General features: G+C 34.5%; 1 protein-coding gene across 5 annotated transcripts in view; it reads left to right on the top strand.

Moving 5' to 3' along the window:
- The window catches only part of LOC124540698 (phospholipid transfer protein C2CD2L), a 100,074-nt gene that overhangs the window by 38,208 nt on the left and 36,047 nt on the right, over positions 1 to 25,819 (top strand). For all 5 annotated transcript variants that reach the window (XM_047118374.1, XM_047118372.1, XM_047118370.1 and 2 more), the window contains exon 2: positions 253 to 1,165. In XM_047118374.1, coding sequence (XP_046974330.1) covers positions 539 to 1,165 — 627 coding nt within the window. In that variant the 5' untranslated portion in view covers positions 253 to 538. The remainder of the gene's footprint in view (positions 1 to 252; positions 1,166 to 25,819) is intronic.

Raw genomic sequence — 25,819 nt, 5'->3', positions numbered from 1 at the left:
TGTCGCATATTTACAAAAAAAATATCTATTGAATAAATATAGATGCAATAATTTATGTAAATATTTGTTAGATAATTATTACATTAACACGAAGACCTTAATATACAAAAATGAACTAAAAATAGTTACTGTATAAATCTTGACCGCGAGAAATTTCAAGAATGGTAGCAGCATTTCATAGATAATAATAAAAAAAATGTATTATAGAAATGCAATATTTAAATAGTCTAATTATTTTTTGTTTTGTTTCAGAGATTCGATAACCAGATGCTCTGAGAAATCAAGACCAAAACACGACAAAGACTTGGAACCAAGATTATACGAACGATCGATAACAATACAATAAAATTAAATCCGTACCTTAGAGATGTGTTCATTAAAACTAAATCCGCTGCCTATAATTGAATTATTGTAAATATTGTGATTAGCGTACTAGTGATACGATATGCAATTTTGAACGCGCTCGTAAGAAAGGGATAGCGCGGGAAAAAGAGAGAGAGCTGCGTCCAAAAATAGTACGTTCAGAAATAGTGAAAAAATGTCGGGCTCATCGTCAGTAGAGAAGGGTGAGGCGGCGGGAGCTCACGCCGCATGGTGGACAACACCATGGAAAACTATGGCTGACCTAGCCGAAGCGGTTGATGACCTCATATGTAGTTTCGACTATATGGACACAGCGATGGACAACCTAGTGATGCTTATATTCATATGGATCCTGTTCTCCATCGTCATCCTCGGGATCGCGAAATGGGCCTACGGCAGGTTCAGCGCGAAGAGCGTAGAGGAAAAGACGGAGAAACCGAAGGCGAGCGAAGATACGAAGAAGACAGCGAACGAAATAATCACAAGCGCGGACAGCGTGCTGGCGACCAGCGCCAAGTTCAAAAGCGGCGCCTTCAAACCCTCGAAACCGACGGGTTTCGTGCCCGCGACGCCGCCAACCAACAAGAGGAGGCCGGGGCGCATGTCACCCGGACCCGAACAGCTGACGTTGAAGAAGCACCAAAGCGTAATCGTGCCCACCTGCACCGGTCCGGATGCTGCGAGCGTTCAGTGGGTTAACGAATTATTGACGTGGTTATATAATGATCTTGTTATTGTGAATGAACTTGTGCAGCAATGGATTGTGTCCATGAACGATTTCTCCAAAAAGTCCGTCGAGGAGGTGAGTCTCTTTGACCTATATACTTTTTAAAAATACATATATATTCAAGCGTTGTTTTGGCTTTGAAATAAGCAAGTTTATAGTTTCCCGTTGGTTTATTACTTTGGTTCACTTTGATCTGTCAAACGATTTTTAACTTTAATTAATTGCAATAAAGCTCTAGTTTAGTTTTATGAGATGATCGGTAAGACATCTGAATTAATGGAGTAAAAAAACTAGTTCAAGAACGATTGGTACATAGAGGACGTAATAATACACAGCGGATATAAACACATGGTCCAATCTTTATTGTGTTAAGATTTAGGACATAAAAACCTCCTTGGTCCAATTTTTTTTTTATGTCGGCATAATGATTTAGTTCTATCAGCCAATCACGCCGATCAACGTGTTTGACATTCGAATTTTAAAAGCTTGGACAGCATTTGATCTATTTTGGCATCTTTCTCATCAGCTGTTTTCAGTATTATCATTTAGGGCAGGGTTGCTGAACTTTTTGGCAAGCTTGTTAATTAAATTTATGTTGCTCCTTCAGGACTTTCAATTTATTAATAATACAAAAATTATATACTTTAATAATTTAACATTTTTTTAGAGATCGATTTTGAAATAAGTTATTAAGTTTAATCAAAAAATAATTAAGTTACAAAATAAAAACACCAACTGTTTTCAATCAATCGTCAAACCATTTTTGAGCCAGACCCATTTTTGAGTGGTGCGGGCACAATGGTCTTATATCTTAGTTGCCAAGGTTTGTGGCACTTTGGCAATTTAAGGATAGGTTAATATTTCTTAAGGCATCAATGTATATGGACCTATGATATATGACTATTTACATTCTGTTTAGATATTAAAAAAAACTACAATAGTATTTATTATCTACGCTATTGCGATATTTTTTATTGAAGTCTAATCGTTTTAAATATCGAACATAAGAACGTGAGTGTTTGTAAACAAAAGTCAGTAAATACGTTTCAGTTTACTCATATCCACTGATATTCTAATAAACAGATATGTTATATCCATACTAAACAACAGAAAAAAGTGTGCCGTGCCGGCGACCGTTTATTTTAGTTTATTTTTACATTTCGTTAAAAGTAAAAAGGATAGCCTTATAAAAACAATAATTAAAATTACTACGTAATTATGATGTATTATAACGTATTACTACGTAAAACGACTAAAGGCAAACGTCCCAATTAGGACGTTTTCTAGTCTTCACTTTTTGCGCGTTAATAACATATCTGTTTACTAAAACATTGCTCATATCACTAAGTTATCACGTGTGTGTCCCATTGGTGGGTTGAAGCTCCTTCTCCCCGTGCGGATTCGTGAATACATATGTACTTGATTATCCTACAATACCTACAGGTTCACGAGGTCTTCCTTCACTATCGAGCTCGCGATGAATTATAAACAAAAATGAAGAGAGGTCTCATCCAGTCTTATCACTTTGCTTCTTTGCTTTTTATAGTTAATATGAACTATAAAAAAAAAATTAGGAAAGTTGCTGTATGTCTAATAAATACACGTGTGGAGGTACCTTAATGTTCATTGTGCTATTGAAATAACTTCAACTAATTACTTAAACACTTTAAAAGCTGTTAAGTTAAAAGGAAATAACACATACTTAAATATGCATACGACAAATACGTTTAAAGGTAAACATACTTAAACCCTATGTTGTATACACGTGTAATGTATTAATATAATAAGGTCGTCGCTCATTGGTTAAAATTCAGCCTCTATTAATCACTATAATATAAAATACATCGATTCGAAAAATAGGAAAGATGAGGCTCAGTAAGATAATACCTTGTCATTGTTACGTTAAAAAAAACAAACGTCAAATGAAGTGTCACCGATATTTCACTTTGACGTGAAGTGTGTTGTCATTGGTAGTATGAACGTATGGCTAAATAATCTGTGCCTTTTTGGCACAAATAAATGCCACAAAAAATGTACGTAATCTATTAATGTTTCATATTAAATATAAACGTGTGCATTTGTCAAATTGTAACCATTTTAATTTAAGTTATTTCTGTCACTATATATAAAAACATGCCATTCTGGCATTCTTCGGCGTATTAACTTCAACTCAATTGAAAAAAAGGACTAAAACGATTTCACTGCACGTATATAGATATTATACAAACAAGTACATTAAATACACTCACTTATTTATATAACAAAACTTTCTCCGAAACGCCGATCTTCTGGAATAAGTTTAATGTATATTGGGTTAGCTGTTTCTTCAATTCAATTCATTTATTAGTTTGATGGTTGTTAATTGTGCTGAGCTGAGATGGCCCAGTGGTTAGAACGCGTGGAATTTAATCGATGATTGCGGGTTCAAACCCAGGCAAGCACCACTGTGTATATGTGCTTAATTTGTGTTTATAATTCATCTCATGCTCGGCGGTAAAGAAAAACATCTTGAGGAAACCTGCATGTGTCTAATTTCTTCGAAATTCAGCCACTTGTGCATTCCACCAACCCGCATTGGATCAGCGTGGTGGAATATGTTACAAAACCTCTCCTTCATGGGAGAGGAGGCCTTATCTCAGCAGTGGGAAATTTACCAGGCTGTTACTAGTTGTGCTGATAGGGCACAGATTATTTCGCCGATGTCACTTAGGATGGAGAAGACACGAATGAGGTAGATCGGTACGGTTGAGATTATAAATTAAATTAAATTTTTAAGCCAAGAACCAGTTTCTTTCATTTAGAACACTTAAAATAACTTCTCATTGAGTAACATCCTGTTAATGTCATACTGCTGGGCTTAATCCTCATCTTTTGACGAGAATGTTCACCTCTTAGATTAGTTCACTTCGATGTTCCACTACGGGCTGGTGGAAAGATACATGGCAGAAGTTTATTGGAATCTCATGTCGTTTCCCTTAAGATGTTTTCCACGAGATGAATTATAAACATACAATAAAGGCAAATCCTGTTATTGTCTGGGAAACAACAGGATTTTTAGGTTCCCAGTTTTGACCCTAAAATCATGGTCCTAACCTAATCTTTCGGCAGTTTAATATTTATAAATATAGAATTCATTACGCAATCGATATGGTATTGAAAATATTAGATATTTCTAGAACTTATCTTTGACAGAAAGATTAAACGAATTGATAGATATTTATCTCAATAATTCCGCCTTCAAGATCATATTTCAGCTTACAATTTGCAAGTATATTTGGCTTTACCTGAGCTATATCATAAATTTCCAACCCACATAACCACACAACACAAAAACTCCTTTTAGGGATTAATTAAAAATACCCCTAGCCTATGTTACCCAGGGCTCAAACCTGCCAGGGACTAAAACGACTAGCATAACAGAATACAAGTCTGTGTGTGAAAAACTGACGAAAGATATGTACCCAGGCTTGCACAAAGCCCTGCCAAATAATAGTGTAACAGATTGGAGTTGTATTCTTTGATTTTGTGAGATTCTTTCTCGGCAGATCCGAACTGATAAATTTAATTAATCTTGTAAAATCGTAATTCAGAAGTGCCTGAGTGCTGGTAGATCTTTGTACAAACCCATCTGTGTAGGTACCAACCATCTCATATATGTATTTTACCGCGTAACAACAATACATAGCATCTAAGCTACCAAGGTTGGTGGCGCATTGTTGTGATGTTACAGTGATTAGTATTTCTTACAGCGTCTCTTATTTATCTGGTGGCTCACGTGCCGGTCTGCCTATAACAAAAAATAAATCTATTTGATTTAAGTATGATTTAATCTTTCCTCTAAATCTTAAGAGTCGAAATGGCCCAGTGGTTAGAACGCGTGCATCTTAACCGATGATTGCGGGTTCAAACCCAGGCAAGCACCGCTGATTCATGTGCTTAATTTGTCTTTATAATTCATCTCGTGCTCAGCGGCGAAGAAAAACATCGTGAGGAAACCTGCATGTGACAAATTTCATAGAATTTCTGCCACGTGTGTATTCCACCAACCCGCATTGGAACAGCGTGGTGGAATATGTTCCAAACCTTCTCCTCAAAGGGAGAGGAGGCCTTTAGCCCAGCAGTGGGAATTTACAGGCTGTCGTTGTTGCAATCTTTCCCTTTGAGCTACTGTAATTACAGAAAATGGATATTGTACCTTATACCTTAACTTGGTGGTGAATAAACAATGTAAGGGATGGTTGTAATTCTGACAGCGTCTGTGGTTACCACTTACCTTTAGGTAATCCATTCATTATATGCCAGTCTACTTACCCAATTAAGCTCAACTAATTCATATAACCAATATTTTTTTGGAGTTACACATCCATATAGGATATCAAAGTACCAGGCACTCATAAAACGTAGAAATAACAAATAACTGATAGTCACCCATGTAAAGTAATTCCATGAATCACTGCCCAAAGTACCAGGGAAACATAATCATATGTTTTATTATTCCCTATCCAATGAGAACTGAGTTCAATGTGTTTAACAGAAGTAAAGCCACGACTATTATAGTACGACACAACTTAGATGTAGCGTCGGCAAAATTCGTAAAAGCGATCACATCCGAAGTAAGTACGCTCTCCCAAATTACCAATATTTATTTCTTATGTGAATATGATCTTTACACAAACGTAATAGCTTATAATATCATATGGTCGTAATATATTCGTCAATTTGACACGTCGATTTACATGCACTTGCGTTCTCGGGTCGGACTGACACGAGAATCTATAGCGACGAGTAGCGACGAATGGCGCGATAGGTAGAGCTATTTCTATTGGTTGTAAAAATTATTGAATTTGCCGATGCTTCAACTAAGTTGTGTCCTACAATACAAATGTAGCTTGCTGTAAACGATCGTAAACCTTATCAGTCACGCTCCGTTGCAGTCTTTGAAGATAAAATCTTTTCTATGAATACGACGTAAGGTAACCTCGTATACTCTAGCGAGACTATTTATTTTGTTATTGTGTATATACACGTTAGCCGAGATGGCACAGTGGTTAGAACGCATGCACCTTAACGGATGATTGCGGGTTCAAACCCAGGCAAACACCACATATTCATGTGCTTTATTTGTGTTTATAATTCATCTCGTGCGTGCGGTGAAGGAAAACATCGTGAGGAAACCTGCATGTGTCTAGTTTCAACGAAATTCAGTCTTATGTGAATGCAGCAAGCCGCATTGGAGCAGCGTGGTGGAGTATGTTCCAAGCCTTCTCCAAAGCTCCAAACCTTCTCCTCCGAAGGGACAGGAGGCCTTAGCCCAGAAGTGGGAATTTATAGGCTGTTGTTGTTGTATATACACGTATATGAAATTCATGTATTGCCTGTTTTTTTTATTGATGCCATAAAATGAGGCATAGATCTGCAGCCTATTCCATTCGAAGGTTTTTTTTTATGGAATAGTTGGGCGGACGAGTATATGGGCCACCTGATGGTAAGTGGTCACCATCACCCGTAGACAATGACGCTGTAAGAAATATTAACTATTCCTTACATCGTCAATGTGCCACCAACCTTGGGAACTAAGATGCTACGTCCCTTGTGCCTGTAGTTACACTGGCTCACTCACCCTTCAAACCGGAACACAACAATAATGAGTACTGTTGTTCAGCGGTAGATTATCTGATGAGTGGGTGGTACCTACCCAGGCGGGTTTGCACAAAGCCCAACCTACCACCAAGTGAAAATAACATTATATATACCTAAGATAAAACATTATATGTAGTTATTCCATGAAATTTGTTGTCACGACGTATCCGCCCAATACTTATAAGACGCGAATCTTAATCTTAAGTGACATTTCTGATAACAAACCCGGTGCTCTGAATCCAAGTGTTTAATTTATATTTATAATTCATCACGTGCATGGCGATGAAGGAAAACATCGTGAGGAAACCTGCACGTGGTGGATGATAATCTGGCACGTGCCTTTATAATATAAAGGAAAGCCTTACTTACCTTGTATCTACTATATACCTTACTTATCTTCTATCAATCTATGTAGTATATGGTTAAAGCTTCCTCTCTATTTGAGGAGGTTTAGAACATACTCCACCGCGCTGTTCCAATGCGGTTTGGTGGAATACACATGTGACAGAATTTCTTTGAAATTAGATACATGCAGGTTTCCTCACGATGTTTTCCTTCACTGACGAGCTCGAGATGAATAACACACACAAATTAAGCACATGAAAATTCAGTGGAGCAATCATCAATAAGATGTAGGCGTTCTAACCACTGGACCATCTCGACTTAATTAGGCAACACTGATATTTTAATTTATAAATTGTAATCAAATAATTATATTCTCATACAAATATTTTTATTATCTGTAGAGAGTGATTCTTTGAATGGAAGATGCATTTGATGAATGGCATTCACGATTATGATTGATCGGCGCCGCCTTGTAAAAAGTCTAAGCTAATTGAACGGTTACACGCGAACTAATTATACACTCTATTCCGACCATAACAGGAGAAAAGCCAAATAAACAATTTGACAGCAAATTGACGCGTTACCATTGGTCGAGAGCTTGGTTAATCTATGACATTCACTATTATTTGCTAAAGTTATTTTTGTTAATTAATTGTTTGAAAGATAACTCTTGATATTAATTAATAATGTTCTTCTTTATTCAAATTATGCAAAGAATATATAAAGAGATACAGTAATGAAAATTATCAAAAAGTTATCACATTGTTCTCGGTTCCAGCATATTCTGCCGAGCGCAAGTTTTCCCGCCAATGTTTTCTTTTTTTTATAATGTTGCCCACTTCAAAATCCGTAGCGACAACACTATGGAAATTATATTTGAACGTCGGAACTGTTATCGGAATTTTAAAAGTAAAATTAACATGGAAATAAATCGTCGTCGTCAATAAATTGTTAAGTGTAATAGTGTTGTATTATAAGTAAATACATATTAATCAAAAACTGTAAGTAGTGCACAATTAATTAGAAAGTCGTATGAACTACGTAAATATAAGATTTGTTAATTCTTTTTAGCGTTCCGTAGTCTACTAGGAACCCTTATAGTTTCGTCATGTATGTCCGTCTGTCTGTCCTGGCTCGTTCTCCGCCGTTTCTGCACCGATTGCCACGCAATATTGGTGGAGAGATGTATACTAATCCAAGATTGGTTTTTAAAATTATCGAAATATAATTATGTTTCAAGCGGTCGAACCATCTTATGGCTACGTGTCATGTGCGTGTTTGATTACCATTAGAATATTTACTTCTATGCTAATATTATAAATCGTCGTTGCTCCTGCTAAAGTCACTAAGTGTTTCCTTAACATTTTTCGACTGCTACACCGTTTTAATCGTTATTTCAATACTCTCGGACTGTGAAAACAGTTTTGTCATTCCTTCTATAGGTTAAAAGTTTACAAATTGAGCTATGCGATATTCATACATCGAAATTTCCATATACCTACTTGGTGGTAGGGCTTTGTGCAAGCCCGTCTGGGTAGGTACCACTCACTCATCAGTTATTCTACCGCCAAACAACAGTACTCAGTATTGCTATGTTCCGGTTTGAAGGGTGAGTGAGCCAGTGTAACTACAGGCATAAGGGACATAGCATCTTAGTTGCCAAGGTTAGTGGCGCATTGACGATGTAAGGAATAGTATATATTTTTTACAGCGTCATTGTCTATGGGTGTAGTGACCACTTACCATCAGGTGGCCTATATGCTCGTCCGCCAACCCATACCATAATATATACGGCAATCGAAAAATATGAAAAAAACACAGTGACTTTTGCAGGAGCAGCGACGGAATGTGAAGTTGAGAATCTGTCGCACTTTCACGACCAAACAAATGAAAAGAATTAGATGAAATTTGCTATGAAGCAAACTTGAACTCCAAGACAGGACAAAGGCTACTTTTTTGCCTGACACATGACAACCAATCCCCAAAACGTGCGATGCGATGACTAGGAGGTTATATATAATTATACATATAAGTATATAAATTAAAGTTTCAATTAAATATAGGTATAATATTAATCAATTAGTTTATCAGCTTCGTCAATGTGTTGGGGCGTTCATAGGTTTCAGGTGTAAAAAGCCTTATTTTCTTCCTTAGGGTTAAAGCATACATACCAAAATCCATCAAATTCAATTCACTGATTTTACCGTAAAAGTGCAACAGAGTTACTTTCACATTTACAATATTAGACGTAGATAACGAGTAACTAAATGAATATTACTTACTATAATTACTGGTTCAAAAGGTCTTGCCATGATTAAAAACCTTCAGATTGTAGTAAACACGCATTGTTATATATATGTTACACGCCCAGTGTAACGTCCAAGGTTCTGTCATAGTATTTGAATATAATAGATTTTTATTAATAAATCGACACGGGTCATCACGGCTGTATGTTTATCAACGTTTGCCATATAAGTTGTAATATTAAAATTAAAAAAGTAATCATTAAGGAATTAGTAATCTGTCTATAGTCCGGTCAATTCAGTGGTACGGTACATTAACTTACAAGAAGCCGCTAATTGGTAAAAATAATCAAAGTATAATCTCCAACTTTTTATTTGCATTTATAATATTTTGATTTTTTATAATTATTATTGATATCATATATCGCTTTTATTACGAATGAAAATACTTAAAAAAATATATCGCGATTTAAGGAACTATTAACGCCATCTCTTGACAGCAAAATGAACTAAAAGTTTTATTAGTAGTGTAGGTTTAGGGAGGATTGTTGAATATAAAATAACGTAGCCTGTACATAGCAAAACTTCAAGATCTTTAGGACGTGAAAGTATTAAATATACTTACTTTCCCATCTATAATATTAATTAGAATGTTTTTTTATTTTGCTATTTGTATGCACTATTTTTTTTTTAATTTGATCCTAACTTTAAACAATACACTTTTGATATGATATTAAACAAAAAACTTACAAATAATAGTAAACGTAACAAAATAAACGGTTATATTTCTATTCTTCTGTAACCTGTATGCTATACTTTTATTTGCGGTTAATATTTGACAGTTGGGTATACAAAAAAAAAAATCATGTAAGTAACAGAAAAGTTAAATGGACAGATATTTAATAAGTCAATCATAGATTTGTAATTTAATGATTGGAAATTGAAATTGCATACAATGTTACGACGTGTTTATAAGACTCAATATAATTTTAAAATAACTGGATTTTTTTTATTTCATGTAGTCTATTGTATTAAGGAAATTAAAAAACAATTTATCTCACACAGTAAATAAACAAATCGATTTAGTATAGCAATCGCGACAATAATCAATGCTGGCAACATTACAAAATGCCAATCACGTAACCCTCTTCAAATCATATCGATCCGCAGTCAATTTTCAACCTTGTGAACTTAGACATAGAGATTAATTTCAATGTAGATGATGCTCAGAGTCATAATGTATATTAATAGTATTTAAATATTTCGAGTGTAATTAGAATTAAATGAGTCACACAAAATGTTATCACTAAGCTAAAAGGGGAAAAACAATTACTATCAAGATATATTTTTAGGTTTATTTTCAAGGTACGTTTGCCTGACCATTTACGCGAAATTAAAAAAAAATATTTTTTTTTTAATTAAAAAATATGTCAAACGTGTTACGTTCTATTCCACGACATTAATAGACTTTTAAAATATTGGAACTTTTTAGAATATAACCAATCATAATATTACGTTAAGTAACCACAGCTTAAAGCTCAAACTTAACCAATCATTATGAAGTAAGATTAGAAGGTACGTTTAAAAAGCAGTCTTTGCCAAACATATACATATAATATAGCCTTACTTAGTTTGAATGTAGAAAAAGTTATGTAGCGAATTTTTAGTTAAACAGTAACTTCTCTCTTTTCGATGCAATTGGTTTAACATTTGAAAGAAAAAGACAAAACATTTCGAACAATTCTTCTGGAATTATGAAATGTTTACGCTTTTTATAATGACCTTTAAAAATAATAATTATAAGAGTCAATGTCGTATATCACTTTGTGACGTTTTATGATCGAGTTCCGATCGGTCAGTTTTATTTGTTCTAAGTGATTGGTCTACTGATTTTCGCGCTCACTTCGTCCACGGATTGATAGATAGACACACGATAAATTGGCAGCTATCTGTGTTTTATTATTTTCCCCGTCGTTCAATGTCGGTCTATAAAGAAAAACATCTACAGTCTGAGCAGCCAAGAAACGAATGGCATAATCATTTAGATCTTAAACACTTGAATTTCAAAAATGAAATATTATTAACAGAGTTATTATGTCAGATGTTCTCTGCTCTTAATAAAATATTACTCATATTTCTTTTTAAAAATCGAATGATATAGAGACAGTTAATTTGTTTTTTTTTTGTAAATAAAATACGAATATTTATATTTTTTGTGTTGACTGTATCTACGTCACTATCAAGTAGTAGGTACAGTTAGAGTAAGAAAACCTTCAGTTTTCAAATTCATTCCTTTAAGAATTTGAATTTAAGACTCGATGTCTTACTTAGTACCTTTTGAATCTAAACATCGAATCATTGCGACGAAAAATGTCATTCACGATCGGTAAAGCAGATTATCGCTCATGCTGAGCACACGAAAATAGATCTTAAAGTGATGAATCTTTTCTTATCCCGACTGTTTTTTATCAATGTATATCTTTTCCAACTAGTCTGTTTTGACAGTTTTGAATGATACAGCTACTTAGAAGATATATTTTCTCTCTATTTAGAACATCTTTGTTCAGAAAGTCAATCCGATTCTTTAAAGAGGATAATGCTGACATTTCCCTAAACTAAACTGCTATTTTATAATACAATTTTGGGCAATTAGATAACACAATCGTGTGTATAAAACAGACATGTATGTATTATTCTTGTAAAATGTGTGGTCTGATTACACAGTTTATCGTGTGGCTTATCCTGCAATCAGATCTCTAGCTCTCAGTCAAGTATTGAATCTTCGAAATTATACAATGATTTCATTATGACCTCTTCGCGGGTGACTGATGTAATTCAATTGAATCAACCAATTAATTGCTATGATTTTTATTAATTGGGTAATGGATACTTACGACCTTTGACTATTAGCTATGGTATAATCTATGACGTCATAAATTGTTACCCTTTTTGATTACGTGATGTTGTCGGTTGGAAATTGTTTATTAATTAATAGGGTCCTCAATGGTGCCATATTAATTTAACTTGTGGTCTGTGTTTATAAAAAAGGAAAATTTAATATTTATTAATTATTTATCTTAAATAACGTCGTCTTATTTGCACAGCGTATTTTCAAAATGTATCAACATTTGTAAGTTTGTGACACTTATGTACTTACGTCTTGGTCTAGCATTAAGACAAATTTTGTGTGATGTTAATAATTTGTTAATTTATAGCATATATATGTCCTGGGATATTATATACTAGGAGTAAAATACTAATAACTTAAGCTCAGTGTCATTGAAATGTAAAAATAATGACGTAATCTTAAACGATTTCCATCATCGCATCAGACGTAGGCGGGGCATTTTTAATGTACTTATTAGTAACAGTAGCAATAGTAAGACAAATCTGACACGACTGGATAGGCGCTCATGCACCAGTACATCAGATCGTGCTATCCGAGACACTGTTTACACACTTCCAACCTCCAGCTTAATTTTAGAGATCCATCATCAATAACCAATAACCTTATGATGGGATTTGAATACGTTTAGGTATTAAAGTTAAAAAAAGTAAAGTAACAGCCAGTAAATTTCCCACTGCTGGGATAAGGCCTCCTCTTCCATTAGGAGGGCTTGGAACATATTCCACCAAGCTGTTCCATTGCGGGTTGTTGGAATGCACATGTGGCAGAATTTCGATGAAATTAGACACATGCAGGTTTCCTCACGATGTTTTCCTTCACCGCCGAGCACGAGATGAATTTTAGTGTTAGATAAGTGCTTGCCTGGATTTAAACCCGCAGTCATCGGTTAAGATGCACGCGTTCTAACCACTGGGCCATCTCAGCTCGTTCAGGTATTAAATCAACGTTATTAGATTTAAATGTGATCGGATATCCTAGAGTTTTTTATAAAATTAAAACTGAAGTACAAGAGTCTTCGGACCGATAATTTGAAGGGACTCGTGAGAAAACAAATCGCCATCTATATAACTAAGTCACCTCCCTCTAAAAGCTTCCCTAGCTCAATCACACTTTAAATTGGAACACAAGCACACAGCAATACTAAGTGCTGCAGCTAGAATATTGATTGTGTAGCACCTGACCTGACGGGCTTACACAATGCCCTAACACCAAGTTAACATACATTAACACTATAAAACGATTTATACATAATAGCACTGTTAATAAACTCTTTAAAATAAGTAACAGCCTGTAAATTTCCTATTACCGGGCTATGGCTTTCTATAAGTAAAGTAACAGCCTGTAAATTTCCTATTACCGGGCTATGGCTTTCTATAAGTAAAGTAACAGCCTGTAAATTTCCTATCACCGGGCTATGGCTTTCTATAAGTAAAGTAACAGCCTGTAAATTTCCTATTACCGGGCTATGGCTTTCTATAAGTAAAGTAACAGCCTGTAAATTTCCTATTACCGGGCTATGGCTTTCTATAAGTAAAGTAACAGACTGTAAATTTCCCACTGCTGAGCTAAGGCTTCCTAGGAGAGGCTTTGGAACATATTTCACCTGAAATGCACATGTGGTATGTGTGGTATTTGGCATGTGGAATGCACATTTGGCAGAATTTCGATGAAATTAGACACATAGAGGTTTCCTCACGATGTTTTCTTTCACCGCATTCACATATATATAGTGGTGCTTGCCTGGGTTTGAACCCGAAATCTATGGTTAAAATGCACGCGTTCTAACCACTGGACCATCTGAGCTCGTAATAAAACTCTTTAGTTATATATATTTCGCAAGTACATATATTGTGTTGACATTCATTTAATTGATTGAGCAACACATCGTCGAAGTCACGTTTATAAAACGAAAAAGGCTGGGCGTGAAATTAAAATCTTAATGGTTGGACCACCGCAGGTATTTAGGGCTACCTCATACGGAGCGTTTGAAAAATCGCTTCGTAAAACAAAGTCTACGTTTGTCTGGACGTGGTTTACTCAAAAGTTATCAAAGTGATTTTAATACTGTCTTCACTAATAGACGGAGATTTTTCTTGGTGGTAGAACTTTGTGCAAGCCCGCCTGGGTAGATACCACCCTCTCATCAGATATTCTACCGCAAAACAACAGTACACAGTATTGTTCCAGTTTGAAGGGTGAGTGAGCCAGTGTAACTACAGGCACAAGGGACATAACATCTTTTATCCCGATAGTTAATATTTCTTACAGCGTCATTGTCTATGGGTGATGGTGACCACTTACCATCAGGTGGCCCAAATGCTCGTCCGCCAACTTATTACTAAAAAAAAGATATTCTTCTTCTCGATAGAATTTACTTTCCCAATCGGTGGTAGCTTCACTTAATATAGTTATTAAATGACGATTCAAAAGTGCTTGTAAAAGCCTACTTGAATAAAGTATATTTTTATTTGATTCATGAGAAAGGATAAGGAGTATTATTCAATATGATTTTGTGTAAATTGTCTGAAACATAACGCTGATTGTTAGAGATGTCGTAAAAATAATCATGATTTTTGCCATCCCGATTCATAATTGGCTAGTTGTAGCCCGCGGCTTCGCTTGCGTTTTAGGTGTTGGTTGTCATGTTTTTGACAAAAAGTAGTCTAGGTCCTTTCTTGGAGTTTAAGTTTGGTTCAATGCAAATTTCATCAAATTCGGTTTAATGGTTTGGTAGTGAAAGAGGGGCAGACAGACAGACAGAATTACTTTGACATCTATATAGATTTGCGTGCGCACCGCAAACCAATAGAGTTAAACCAATACATACTACGATATTAACAATTTAAAGACCCTTATTATATTCGTGCGAAGCCAGGACAAGTAGCTAGTTTACTATACATAGAATTATAAGTAAACTACTATACCTATGTAGAGTACTTTATTTTAAGGCCGAATGCTCTAGTATGTATATATAAAGTTTGTCTTTAAATAAAACAAAAAAAAATCAAATTATACTTTATTCAGGTACACAGAAACAAAAACATCGAGAGAATGACGAACATATAAGAAAACTAAACTCCCTTCGACAGTAATTTTAGTATACATAGTTATCACTTAGGTCATAGACTCAGGCTGAGCGAGGCTTTAAAGCTGTAGATCTCGAGGCTCTGGTTTCAAACTAAAAGATGGGTCGGAGCCAAATTTCTCAGTAAGTTTGAACATTTAATATTATTTAAAAATATACTACGTTGATCATAAGAGTGACCGTCAATTTGATCAATCTTACCCAACCGTCAAGTCAATCTTATAATCAAATCTATATCGTCGTACCATATCTGTACTAACTTTTATGTAGAACAAGTCAATATTGATGTATTTATTCTAAGCTTCCATCACTTCTCCCTATTTTGCAATAGCAGTAAATTTGTATTCATTCCCTACAGTTTTCCTTAAAAAAGAACACTTAGGCTGTGATGTAAAAATATTAGAGACACACCTTAAAAAAAAATTTAAATTGCTCCTGGTGTGTTTAGAAGTTAGACTAAGGTTTTAAATTAAAACCTCGGCTTCTTCGAATCTATCCATTATCCAACGCAGCTATTATAATGTCATAGCAGAAGCCTTAACAGGTCAACAGTAAGAAAACTATTTAATTGAATTAAGAACTAATTACCTTGAACAGGTATTGACTTAGATAATTTCTAGAAAGTTCGTATATCTTCAGCGCAGTTTACTTAAGGATTTATTAGTTGATATCCAAAGTTTTTCTTTATGTAACATTGGATGTCGGGCATGCAAGTGAAATACGTTCTTTTGTATTTATATACGAGCTGTGCCCGCAACTTTGCACGCGTTTGAATTCAACAAAACAAAAAATATGTATATGTGTAGAGTAGCCTAAGTTACTTCTTATTATATCGGTTATCTGCCAGAAAAATCCCGTCAAAATAGGTCTAGCCGTTCTAGAGATTAGCCGGAACAAAAATTTTAATTTTAATATTTTGTTATACATATTTTAATATTAAAAATAGATACTCCAATTTTATTATATATGTATATTCAGTCACAGATCTATAGATCTTTGACTGAAAGATCTCCTAATTCAAATATGTATACTTGTTTCAATATTCATATTAGGTGGATCAAAAGCCTCATATCTAATCTAGTACATAAACGAAACCTAATACAAAACTGATTGGATGACCAAAAATAAAGGCGTGCAGGTAAGCTAGGCATTATAAGGCAACCTTTGACATTTTTTTTTAAATTTTGTTGCGTTCAATAAACGCTAATTATGCAGGTAGCCTTAACAGCATCGACCTCGCTTGTCTACGGTGATAGACTGCGATATTTATGTACCGGTACTAATATACTCGAGTATTTCCGTCTGTTGTTGTTAAGGATGATCTCATGTATGACGTTAAATGCAATTTGCGTGAAATTTTTCTTAATAATTTACTCTAGTTTTGTACGAACTAACCGAATTCGAAATTTGAGATTTTTCAATTCATTACAGCTAAGCTGTTTTTTGATGAGCTTTAGTGTAATGCTAAATTTAAAAAAACATAATTTGACAGATAGAGGTGAGAATTATTCTTTATTTGTTTTATTATTTTATTTATTTATAATCACATTGTTTTGTATAAGTTTCGTTGGAAAATACCTAAATAGAAAGAAAATAATAGATAACGAGAAAAAAAATAGATATTATTTATTCCAATATTAAGAATTTATAACGCAAGAAGCTCTTGCGTTGCAAAGAAATGGCGGTTACATACATCGTGAATCAAAGTTAGTTCTTTCCACAGGTGTATAACTTTATTATATTAAGTCAACATGAATATTTTTCACGATTATTAAACTTATGTTAGCTCTACTGGGTTTTACAATGTTTTGATGGGATGACTACGCTTTACTGGCCTTTCAACATCATGAAGGGATTAGTATTAAACTCTTTCTCTAGGCAAATTAAAGTTCTAAATTGCAAATTGCTAAAATGCATATTGGTCTCGTATGTAGTCCAACCTTAGCAGTCTTATGGGATCGCATCTAGGTGTCGACAAGGAGAAGAATACTGCCAATTACAAATAATGTAGCAGACTATACTTTGCAGCAAATATTAAGCAAACACGGTTCGTTAAGACTACCATTTATCAGATTGTTAATTTATCTAGATTCCAAGAAATATTAATAATAAAAGACAGATTTCTAAGACAGACAGACAGAAGAAAACTACTAAAAAAGCTGAGATGGCCCAGTGGTTAGAACGCGTGCATCTTAACCTTCAATTTGTGTTTATAATTCATCTCGTGCTCAGCGACGAAGGAAAACATCGTGAGGAAAAGATGTGTCTAATTTCATCGAAACTCTGCCACATGTGCATTCCACCAACCCGCATTGGAACAGCGTTGTAGAATATGTTCCAAATCTTCTCCTTAATAGAAGAGGAGGCCGTATCCCAGTAGTGGGAAATTTACAGGCCGTTACTTTACTTTACTTTACTGTATTCTAACGAAGGAGTCAAGATTGAGAGGTCCCTTCACATACAGTCTACTGAGCACAATAACAATTATGCTAATTTAAACATTCACGCCATTTTACGTTATACAAACAGATTTTAATTAACGTTTGAATATTAACAGAGGTAACGTTCAAAGTGTAGTCTTTTGTAAAACTACATCATAAATTTCACAAATTTTGCTCACGAAACACTTGGCCCTTGGAGTAGTGGGGCACAAATCTTCATCAAAAGTATGACACCTCGCCTCATTGCCTCCGCTGGTGACATGAAGGCTGGTTCATTTTTTGCACAGAGGATCGGAATTGCGATTCAACGGGGAAATGCTGCTAGCATTCTTGCCACCATTCCACACGGTCAAGATTTATACAGTTACCATTCTTAATTCATATTTATATATATTTAAGCGTTTAATGTTATTAATTATTACGATAATAAACAATATAAATTATCATTTTTTTTATCATCATCTGTATTTATAGCTTTCGTTACGGTAACGTTTTTTATACAGCCATTTCATATAAATTATTTCTAAACTTTTATTATTATTCGTAAACTTTATTGTATATTTTAGGTATGTTTTTCTATAACTAAAAATTGTTTACGAATAATTAATATTTGGGTTGTGAAAACAGCGATATCTTAAACAACTCAGTCTGGGTGGGTTTTAAAAATCCAGCCAAAATAATCTCATTATGGATTTGTGAAAAAACGGCGATTATCATATCAATGAAGTCGTTAAACAGATCGTATGGATAATGTCTACTCATTTTGCAGCAAATTCCTATATTATATAAAATAAATATAAAGTACTATTATACTCTGAGAAATATTTGAAGAGCGCGGAATATATCATTACAATAACAGTAAATATATGTAGATATATTTTTATAACATTGGTTGTCCTTAGACTTGCCTCTGTATTACTTTAGTTCACTCACCCTTTTATAAAATACGCCAATATCCTATTATATCCTCGGTGGTAGGGCTTTGTGCAAGCCCGTCTGGGTAGGTACCACTCACTCATCAGTTATTCTACCGCCAAATAACAGTACTTAGTATTATTATGTCCGATTTGAAGGGTGAGTGAGCCAGTGTAACTACAGGCACAAGGGACATAACATCTTAGTTCCTAAGGTTGATGGCACATTGGCGATGTAAGGAATAGTTAATATTTCTTACAGCTTCATTGTCTACGGGTAATGGTGACCACTTACCATCAGGTTGTCTATATGCTCGTTCGCCAACCCATATCATAAAAAATAATGTAAAAAAATAATGTACCAGATATAACTGGATATAACTAGTTTTTTTAAAAAAACAATCGCATCGTATGTGGTCCGCCTTAATGTCAAAATCGGCCTCGCACGTCTGATAGGCCTCGGTATTTATGCACCGGCTCTAATAAACTCGATTATTTTAGTTCGTTGCGTCATGAGTGACGTCATCGTGACGTGTGGCCCAGAATCCGAGATAATTGATCATTGAAGTAAAAACGTCTTAACTGAATATGTTAACGAGTAAATATTGTACGCCTGGTTTCACACACGTGGATTTAAAGTATTGATTGAAATTCATTTGAATTTGCTTACTGTAAGCCTATAAAGTATTTTAAATATAATCAAATCAAATCAAATCAAAATAAACTTTATTCAAGTAGGCTTTTACAAGCACGTTTGAATCGTCATTTTACAATTAAGTGAAGCTACCACCGGTTCGGAAAGTAGATTCTACCGAGAAGAACCGGCAAGAAAATCAGTAGTTACTCTTTTTTAACATTTAAAAACACAAAGTCATATTAGTTAAATACAATTATTTAAATTAATATATCCTGTCAACAGGTATATTTATAAATAATCATTAAAGGCTGTATAACTTCTAGCTGTTGAACTTATATTAATTATATAAATGTAATGAATACTTTTTGGTTTGACATTTTTATAAATAAAAGTAGAAATAGAATATTATTGAATTTGACATGGGAATTGTTAATCGGGGTATAAATACGGAAGATAATGGATGATTGCAAAGAAAACTGTAAAAATAAATATTGTAAACCATATTCAATAGTGTTAATTATTTGATGTTCCTGTTTATCTGAAGCCGGGTCTTCAATACGGTATCTAACTCATAGTCAAAGTGAAAAAAAAAATCTTTATTCAATATGGAATTATTACACTTGCTTATTGTTAGTCAAAAATCTACCTCCAGTTCGGAAATGAACACTTCGAACCTGAAAAGGAACCGGCGAAACTCAGTGGGATTTTTTTCAATTACACACTCGCAAGTATTGATTTCATGAATTAATAGGTTCCTATAACCTAGTCCTTGATGTTCTCCATGTTTTTTTTTTTTATGGTATAGGTTGGCGGACGAGCATATAGGCCACCTGATGGTAAGTGGTCACCATCACCCATAGACAATGACGCTGTGAGAAATATTAACTATTCCTTACATCGTCACTGCGCCACTAACCTTGGGAACTAAGATGTTATGTCCATTGTGCCTGTAGTTACACTGGCTCACTCACCCTTCAAACCGGAACACAACAATACTGACTACTGTTATTTGGCGGTAGAATAACTGATGCGTGGGTGGTACCTACCCAGACGGGCTCGCACAAAGCCCTACCACCAAGTGAAGTAGCTTCTTTACACAGTATAAAACCAAGTCGAACTAAGTTTAGCATCTACCCTTCTCTTTAAGTTTATTGAAAATACTCTAGAAGTTTGCGAGAAAACTCTTGTTTCGACTGAAATATCAGTTGCTTATCGAAACGTGACAAGCGTGTATATTTCTCCATAAGCTAAGGGGAAGATAGTTTTATTATTAATATTACAAAAATGACAATTCGTCTGACAATTAATAATGATTCCGGCCAGTGAAGAGTTGACTAAACATGTGCACTTAAAATTCATCGTGCGTTCGTTTGAAAGAAAACTGCTCGAGTAATCGCTGTTGCAAGGGCGTACAAATTCTGTTTATAATTAGGTACGTCTTTATCCTTAACGATTAATTTTGTCTTCGAGTCAAAATCGCATTATTAAAAACATTAAATGCTTAAATATATACAAATATGAACTAAAACTAGTAATTGTATAAATCTTGACCGCGTGGAATGGTGGCAAGAATGCTAGCAGCATTTCCCCGTTGAATCGCAATTCCGATCCTCTGGGCAAAAAACGAACCAGCCCTCCTGTCACCAGCGAAGGCAATGAGGCGAGGTGTTATACTTTTGATGAAGCTTTTTGCACCACTACTCCAAGGGCCAAGCGTTTCGACAGAAAATGGAACAAAAATGTAATTTGATATAATACACGAATATTTAGTTCTTTTTTTTGTTTCAACTTTTTCCGCAGCGGCACCGGCTCTTAACATTGTTTCTCGGATATTTATTAGCAAAGATAGATAAACACATTACTGTCAGTTTAAGTAACCCTCAATTTCACGACGCATTCATAGAATACGTCCGTCTTGATAGATATCAGAAATCGTCTGCTACTGGTAAAGATACTTAGATACAGTTACCTCTCCTGCTATAAATAAAGATACTTATATACTGTAATTTTTGTAAGATTATTTCAACCGTGTAAGATTTAAGGGACAGGATTGTTTGTTGTTTGAAAGGGGAGGCATGTCTCATATAGCACTTATTTTTTTCTTAAGTCTCTGGGAAAATAGCTACCTAGGGTTAACTTTTACCCTTGAACCAATTTATGTATCGTAAAAATTTTGACAATATATCCCTTTTGTTAGTTTTTGTGTGTGTCCTAATAATAATCCGGACATATTACGAGTTTTTCTTCTTTTATAACAAAAATAAGTGGGTAGACTTATTCACTCAACATAACAGCTGTTTACCAACGCTAGAATATTTCAGACTAATTTAACATTTCAAAATAAATTATTAATTTAATAATCAAACAGTTTTAAATTATTAAAATAATCATTTCTGGACACATGTTTTTCTTAAATTCATATACCTATATATAATAAAGAAAAGTCAATAGTTCCTGTTATATTCATAACTAGTGACCCTCCCCGGCTTGGTGAGTGAGCGAGTGTAACTACAGGCACAAGGGACATAACATCTTAGTTCCCAAGGTTGGTGGCACATTGACGATGTAAGGAATAGTTAATATTTCTTACAGCGTCATTGTCTATGGGTGATGGTGACCACTTACCATCAGGCCTATACCATAAAATATATATATATATGTCTAGATAAATTATTGCTTGCTTTAAATTGAGAATGCGACTAGTAAATTAGTACGAAGTATGTCGAGAGTCAAGCAGGCACGCAAACCTAGATAATAATGCTGGCACGTTTGTTTTAGTTCTTTTTTAATGTATAAATAATCTAAGCTGATAATACAACGTACAGTTTAAACATATAGGTCTTATATAACATTATAGGAATTCCTAATGGAACCTAGGTTCCACATAAGGGGTTTTTTTTAAACAAATCTGCCAAGACAGTTTTGAATGGGATGAAAGAAAGTTTGAATAGAAATTCTTCATTTTAAATGTATCGGTATTTAGGCTCCCATTGAGTTAAAGCCTGTTAAAGCATGTTTGTGTATTCAATCCTTACTAACATCACACTAAACTCATTTAGATGAAATTTATGTAATGCATGAAAATAGTTTGAGTCCTGGAAAAGAGCATAGGTTAGCTTTTATTATTTATTTTATTTAATTAAGGGTATTAAATGTGGCTTAAAGTTTGTCAATTATTGTCTGTATAGAGGTAAAACTAGGCTTAGGCTTGGGTTGAAGTTGTATAAAAGTAATCGTAAATCTACTTATCCCATCAAAAACATTAAATGGTAAAAAATGCCAAGCCTCTCGATGCAGTCTTTCCATCGTAAAAAGTTTTAAGATCTCATAGAAGCCAAGTCCTATTCAAATTATATTGTCGTTGTAAATCAACATTTAGTAATTGTATCAATAGTTTACTTTATGTTATAATAGGCTAATTGACAATTCGAAAAATAAATTGTGAATTATTGTAATCACTGTATATGATGTATATGTAGTTTAAAAATGGTTATTTACTAACGAAAGTTGAAAATAATACGTAATTTATTCAAAAATCAATAAATAAAAATGCATTTTTTCAAACGTTTGTCACGTGACACAAAACGCTCCTGATTGACCGGGCTTTTATAATGAAGTCACTTTCTTTTAAACCTTCCTTTTCTATATGTGGTACATATAGATGTACCACAGATTAAAATACAGCAAAGTGACGTCACCGATCCCCTTGCAGCGCATTATTGTCCAAGTAGCGTTTTCGCGCGTTATTTAAATATGGAATTTTTAATGTGATATTTTTCGGCAAGTATGTACTGGAAATAAAAAAATAAACTTTTGCTGGGTTCCTTAACCTCTACTAAATAATATAAAACAGATTTTAAAAACCAGTCAAATAGCCTATTATAGTGATACAGATAAAATGCACTAAACAAATAGAAACTTTGAAATTCGATTTATAGTTTTATAACTTTACGAATTTACTTAACCTGAATACTGTTGGTTAAGTTAACACTTCGGTTATTGCGGCAGGCTGTTTTGTATGTGCAATGAGTCGCAATGCGCAAGAATTCCTTCGTCGCCGATACAGTACTACACAACTTAGATGTAGAAAGAAAATTCGTAATCGATCACACCCGAATTAAGAACGCTATCCCAAATTATCAATATTTATTTCTTACTAGCTGTGTCCGCGACCCTGTACGCCTTTGTATATAAAAAAAAATATTATTGTAGCCTAAGTTACTCCCTATTATATCAGTTATCTGCCTGTGAAAGACCCGTCAAAATCGGTTCAGCAGTTCCAGAGATTAGCCGGAACAAACAGACAGACAGATAAAAATTGTAAAAAAATGATATTTTGGTGTATCTACCGTGTCTAAATACATACGGATGGAGTAAAAATGGGCTATTTTAATATTACAAACAGACATTCCAATTTTATTATAGGTGTGAATATGATCTTTACACAAACGTAATATCATACTCAACTTGAAATATCATATGACCTAATATATTCGTCAATTTGACACGACACTGACGCGAGAATCTATAGCGACGAATATCGTCGAATGGCGCGATAGGGAGCTATTTCTATTGGTTATGTAAATCGGCAGTAATCGGTTTTATTGACTTTGCCGATGCTACATCTAAGTTGTGTCGTACTATACTAAGATCGGTGCTGCAATTGCGTTCATTCATATTCAAAATATATATGATTTAAATTCAAATTTCGAATATAAAATCCTTAAAATATTACACTTATTAATTGTCAAACTTAAAAAACACGCAATAATAATATTTAAAACAGCCATTGTCAACAAAGTAGGTTTTATTGTTAGTATTTTTATTATATTTCGAACAGAATCAAATTAAATCTGTATGTGTATCATATTCGATTTGTAAATAAATTGCTAGGATTAAATGAATAAATAAAAAACAACATTAGTACTTTCTTGAATATAAAAAATGACTAATGACAACATAAAAAAATTAAATTAAAAAAAAACACGTCATTCAAAAAAGTCGAGCGCGGGCGAGTCTGTCTGTATCTGACTGAGGGTTCCGTATCACCAGACAGATAGACAGAAACAGATACTGATGTGATAACAAATATACGGTTTTTGGATTACTTCCTATACTTGTGTTACAGGATACTGTTTATAGTCAAATTTAATTATCCTAAAAAAAATGACAGCCCGTAAATTACCCACTGCTGGGCTAAGGCCTCCTCTTCCATTAAGGAGAGGGTTTGCAACATATTCCATCACGCTGTTCCAATGCGGGTCGGTGGAATGCACATGTGGCAGAATTTCAAATGAAATTAGACACATGCAGGTTTCCTCACGATGGATCCAATTGATTCTGCTGAGTTTCTTGGCCTTACTGTTGATGCCAAGTTGCAATGGGGCCCCCATATTGACGGATTGGCGAGTAGACTGAGTTCTGCGGCATTCGCGGTCAAAAAAATTAGATTATGTACCGATGTTGATACGGCTCGCTTAGTATATTTCAGCTACTTTCATAGTATAATGTCATACGGTATTGTGCTGTGGGGCAATGCAGCCGCTATCCATACCATATTTGTGCTACAGAAGAGGGCTATTCGCGCAATCTACAACCTAGGAGCTAAAGAATCGTTAAGGAATAAATTTAAAGAATTCAAGATATTGACTGTTGCTTCTCAATATATATTCTCTAATGTTATGTATGTACGAAAAAATATTAATGATTTCATGAGAAAATGTGATACTCATAACATTGGTACAAGGAACAAACACAAACTTGTTACTCCTGTTACTCGACTACATAGAGTCAGTAACTCCTTTGTGGGGCAATGTATACGGTTTTACAACAGGATCCCAGAAAGCGTTCAAAATGCCTCTGTTGCCAAATTTAAAAAATTATTAAGGAACGCTTGTGTGCAAAAGGTTATTATACAATTAATGAGTTTATGATCGATAGCACACCTTGGGAATGATACGATCGCCTCCTGGCTATTTCATCTCATATTAAATTGTTTATTTATATAATACATAAGACAAACAAAAAAAAAAACCCGCTGAGTTTCTTTCGCCGGTTCTTCTCAGGTCAGGGTATTTTCTTTCCGAACCGGTGGTAGTGTTTCAATTGACCATCAATAAGAAAGTGTAATGCTTCTATATTGAATAAAGATATTTGAGTTTGAGTTTGAGTTTGTTTTCCTTCACCTCCGAGCAGGAGATGAATTATAAACACAAATTAAGCACATATATATAGTGGTGCTAGTCTGGGTTTGCACCCGAAATCATCAATTAAGATGCACGCGTTCTGACCCCTGGGCCATCTCAGCTCGTGATCTTAAGTCAACGCGAAGTACCCCAAGATTTGCTCCCTTTGAGAATTTATGGAAAATGCGGCATTAACGGCCATATCTTAGATTACGTCGTTTGAATATTTTGACATCGCCAAGGATCTGTAGACCTTAGCGTTGATATTAATTTCATCTTCATACCTCTACGCGATCCTGAGAAAAAGACAGATGGACAGACAGACAGACGG

The sequence above is a fragment of the Vanessa cardui genome, chromosome 26, assembly GCF_905220365.1.
Source record: "Vanessa cardui chromosome 26, ilVanCard2.1, whole genome shotgun sequence".
Lineage (NCBI taxonomy): Eukaryota > Metazoa > Arthropoda > Insecta > Lepidoptera > Nymphalidae > Vanessa > Vanessa cardui.
This window is presented reverse-complemented; position numbering and strand designations above follow the sequence as displayed.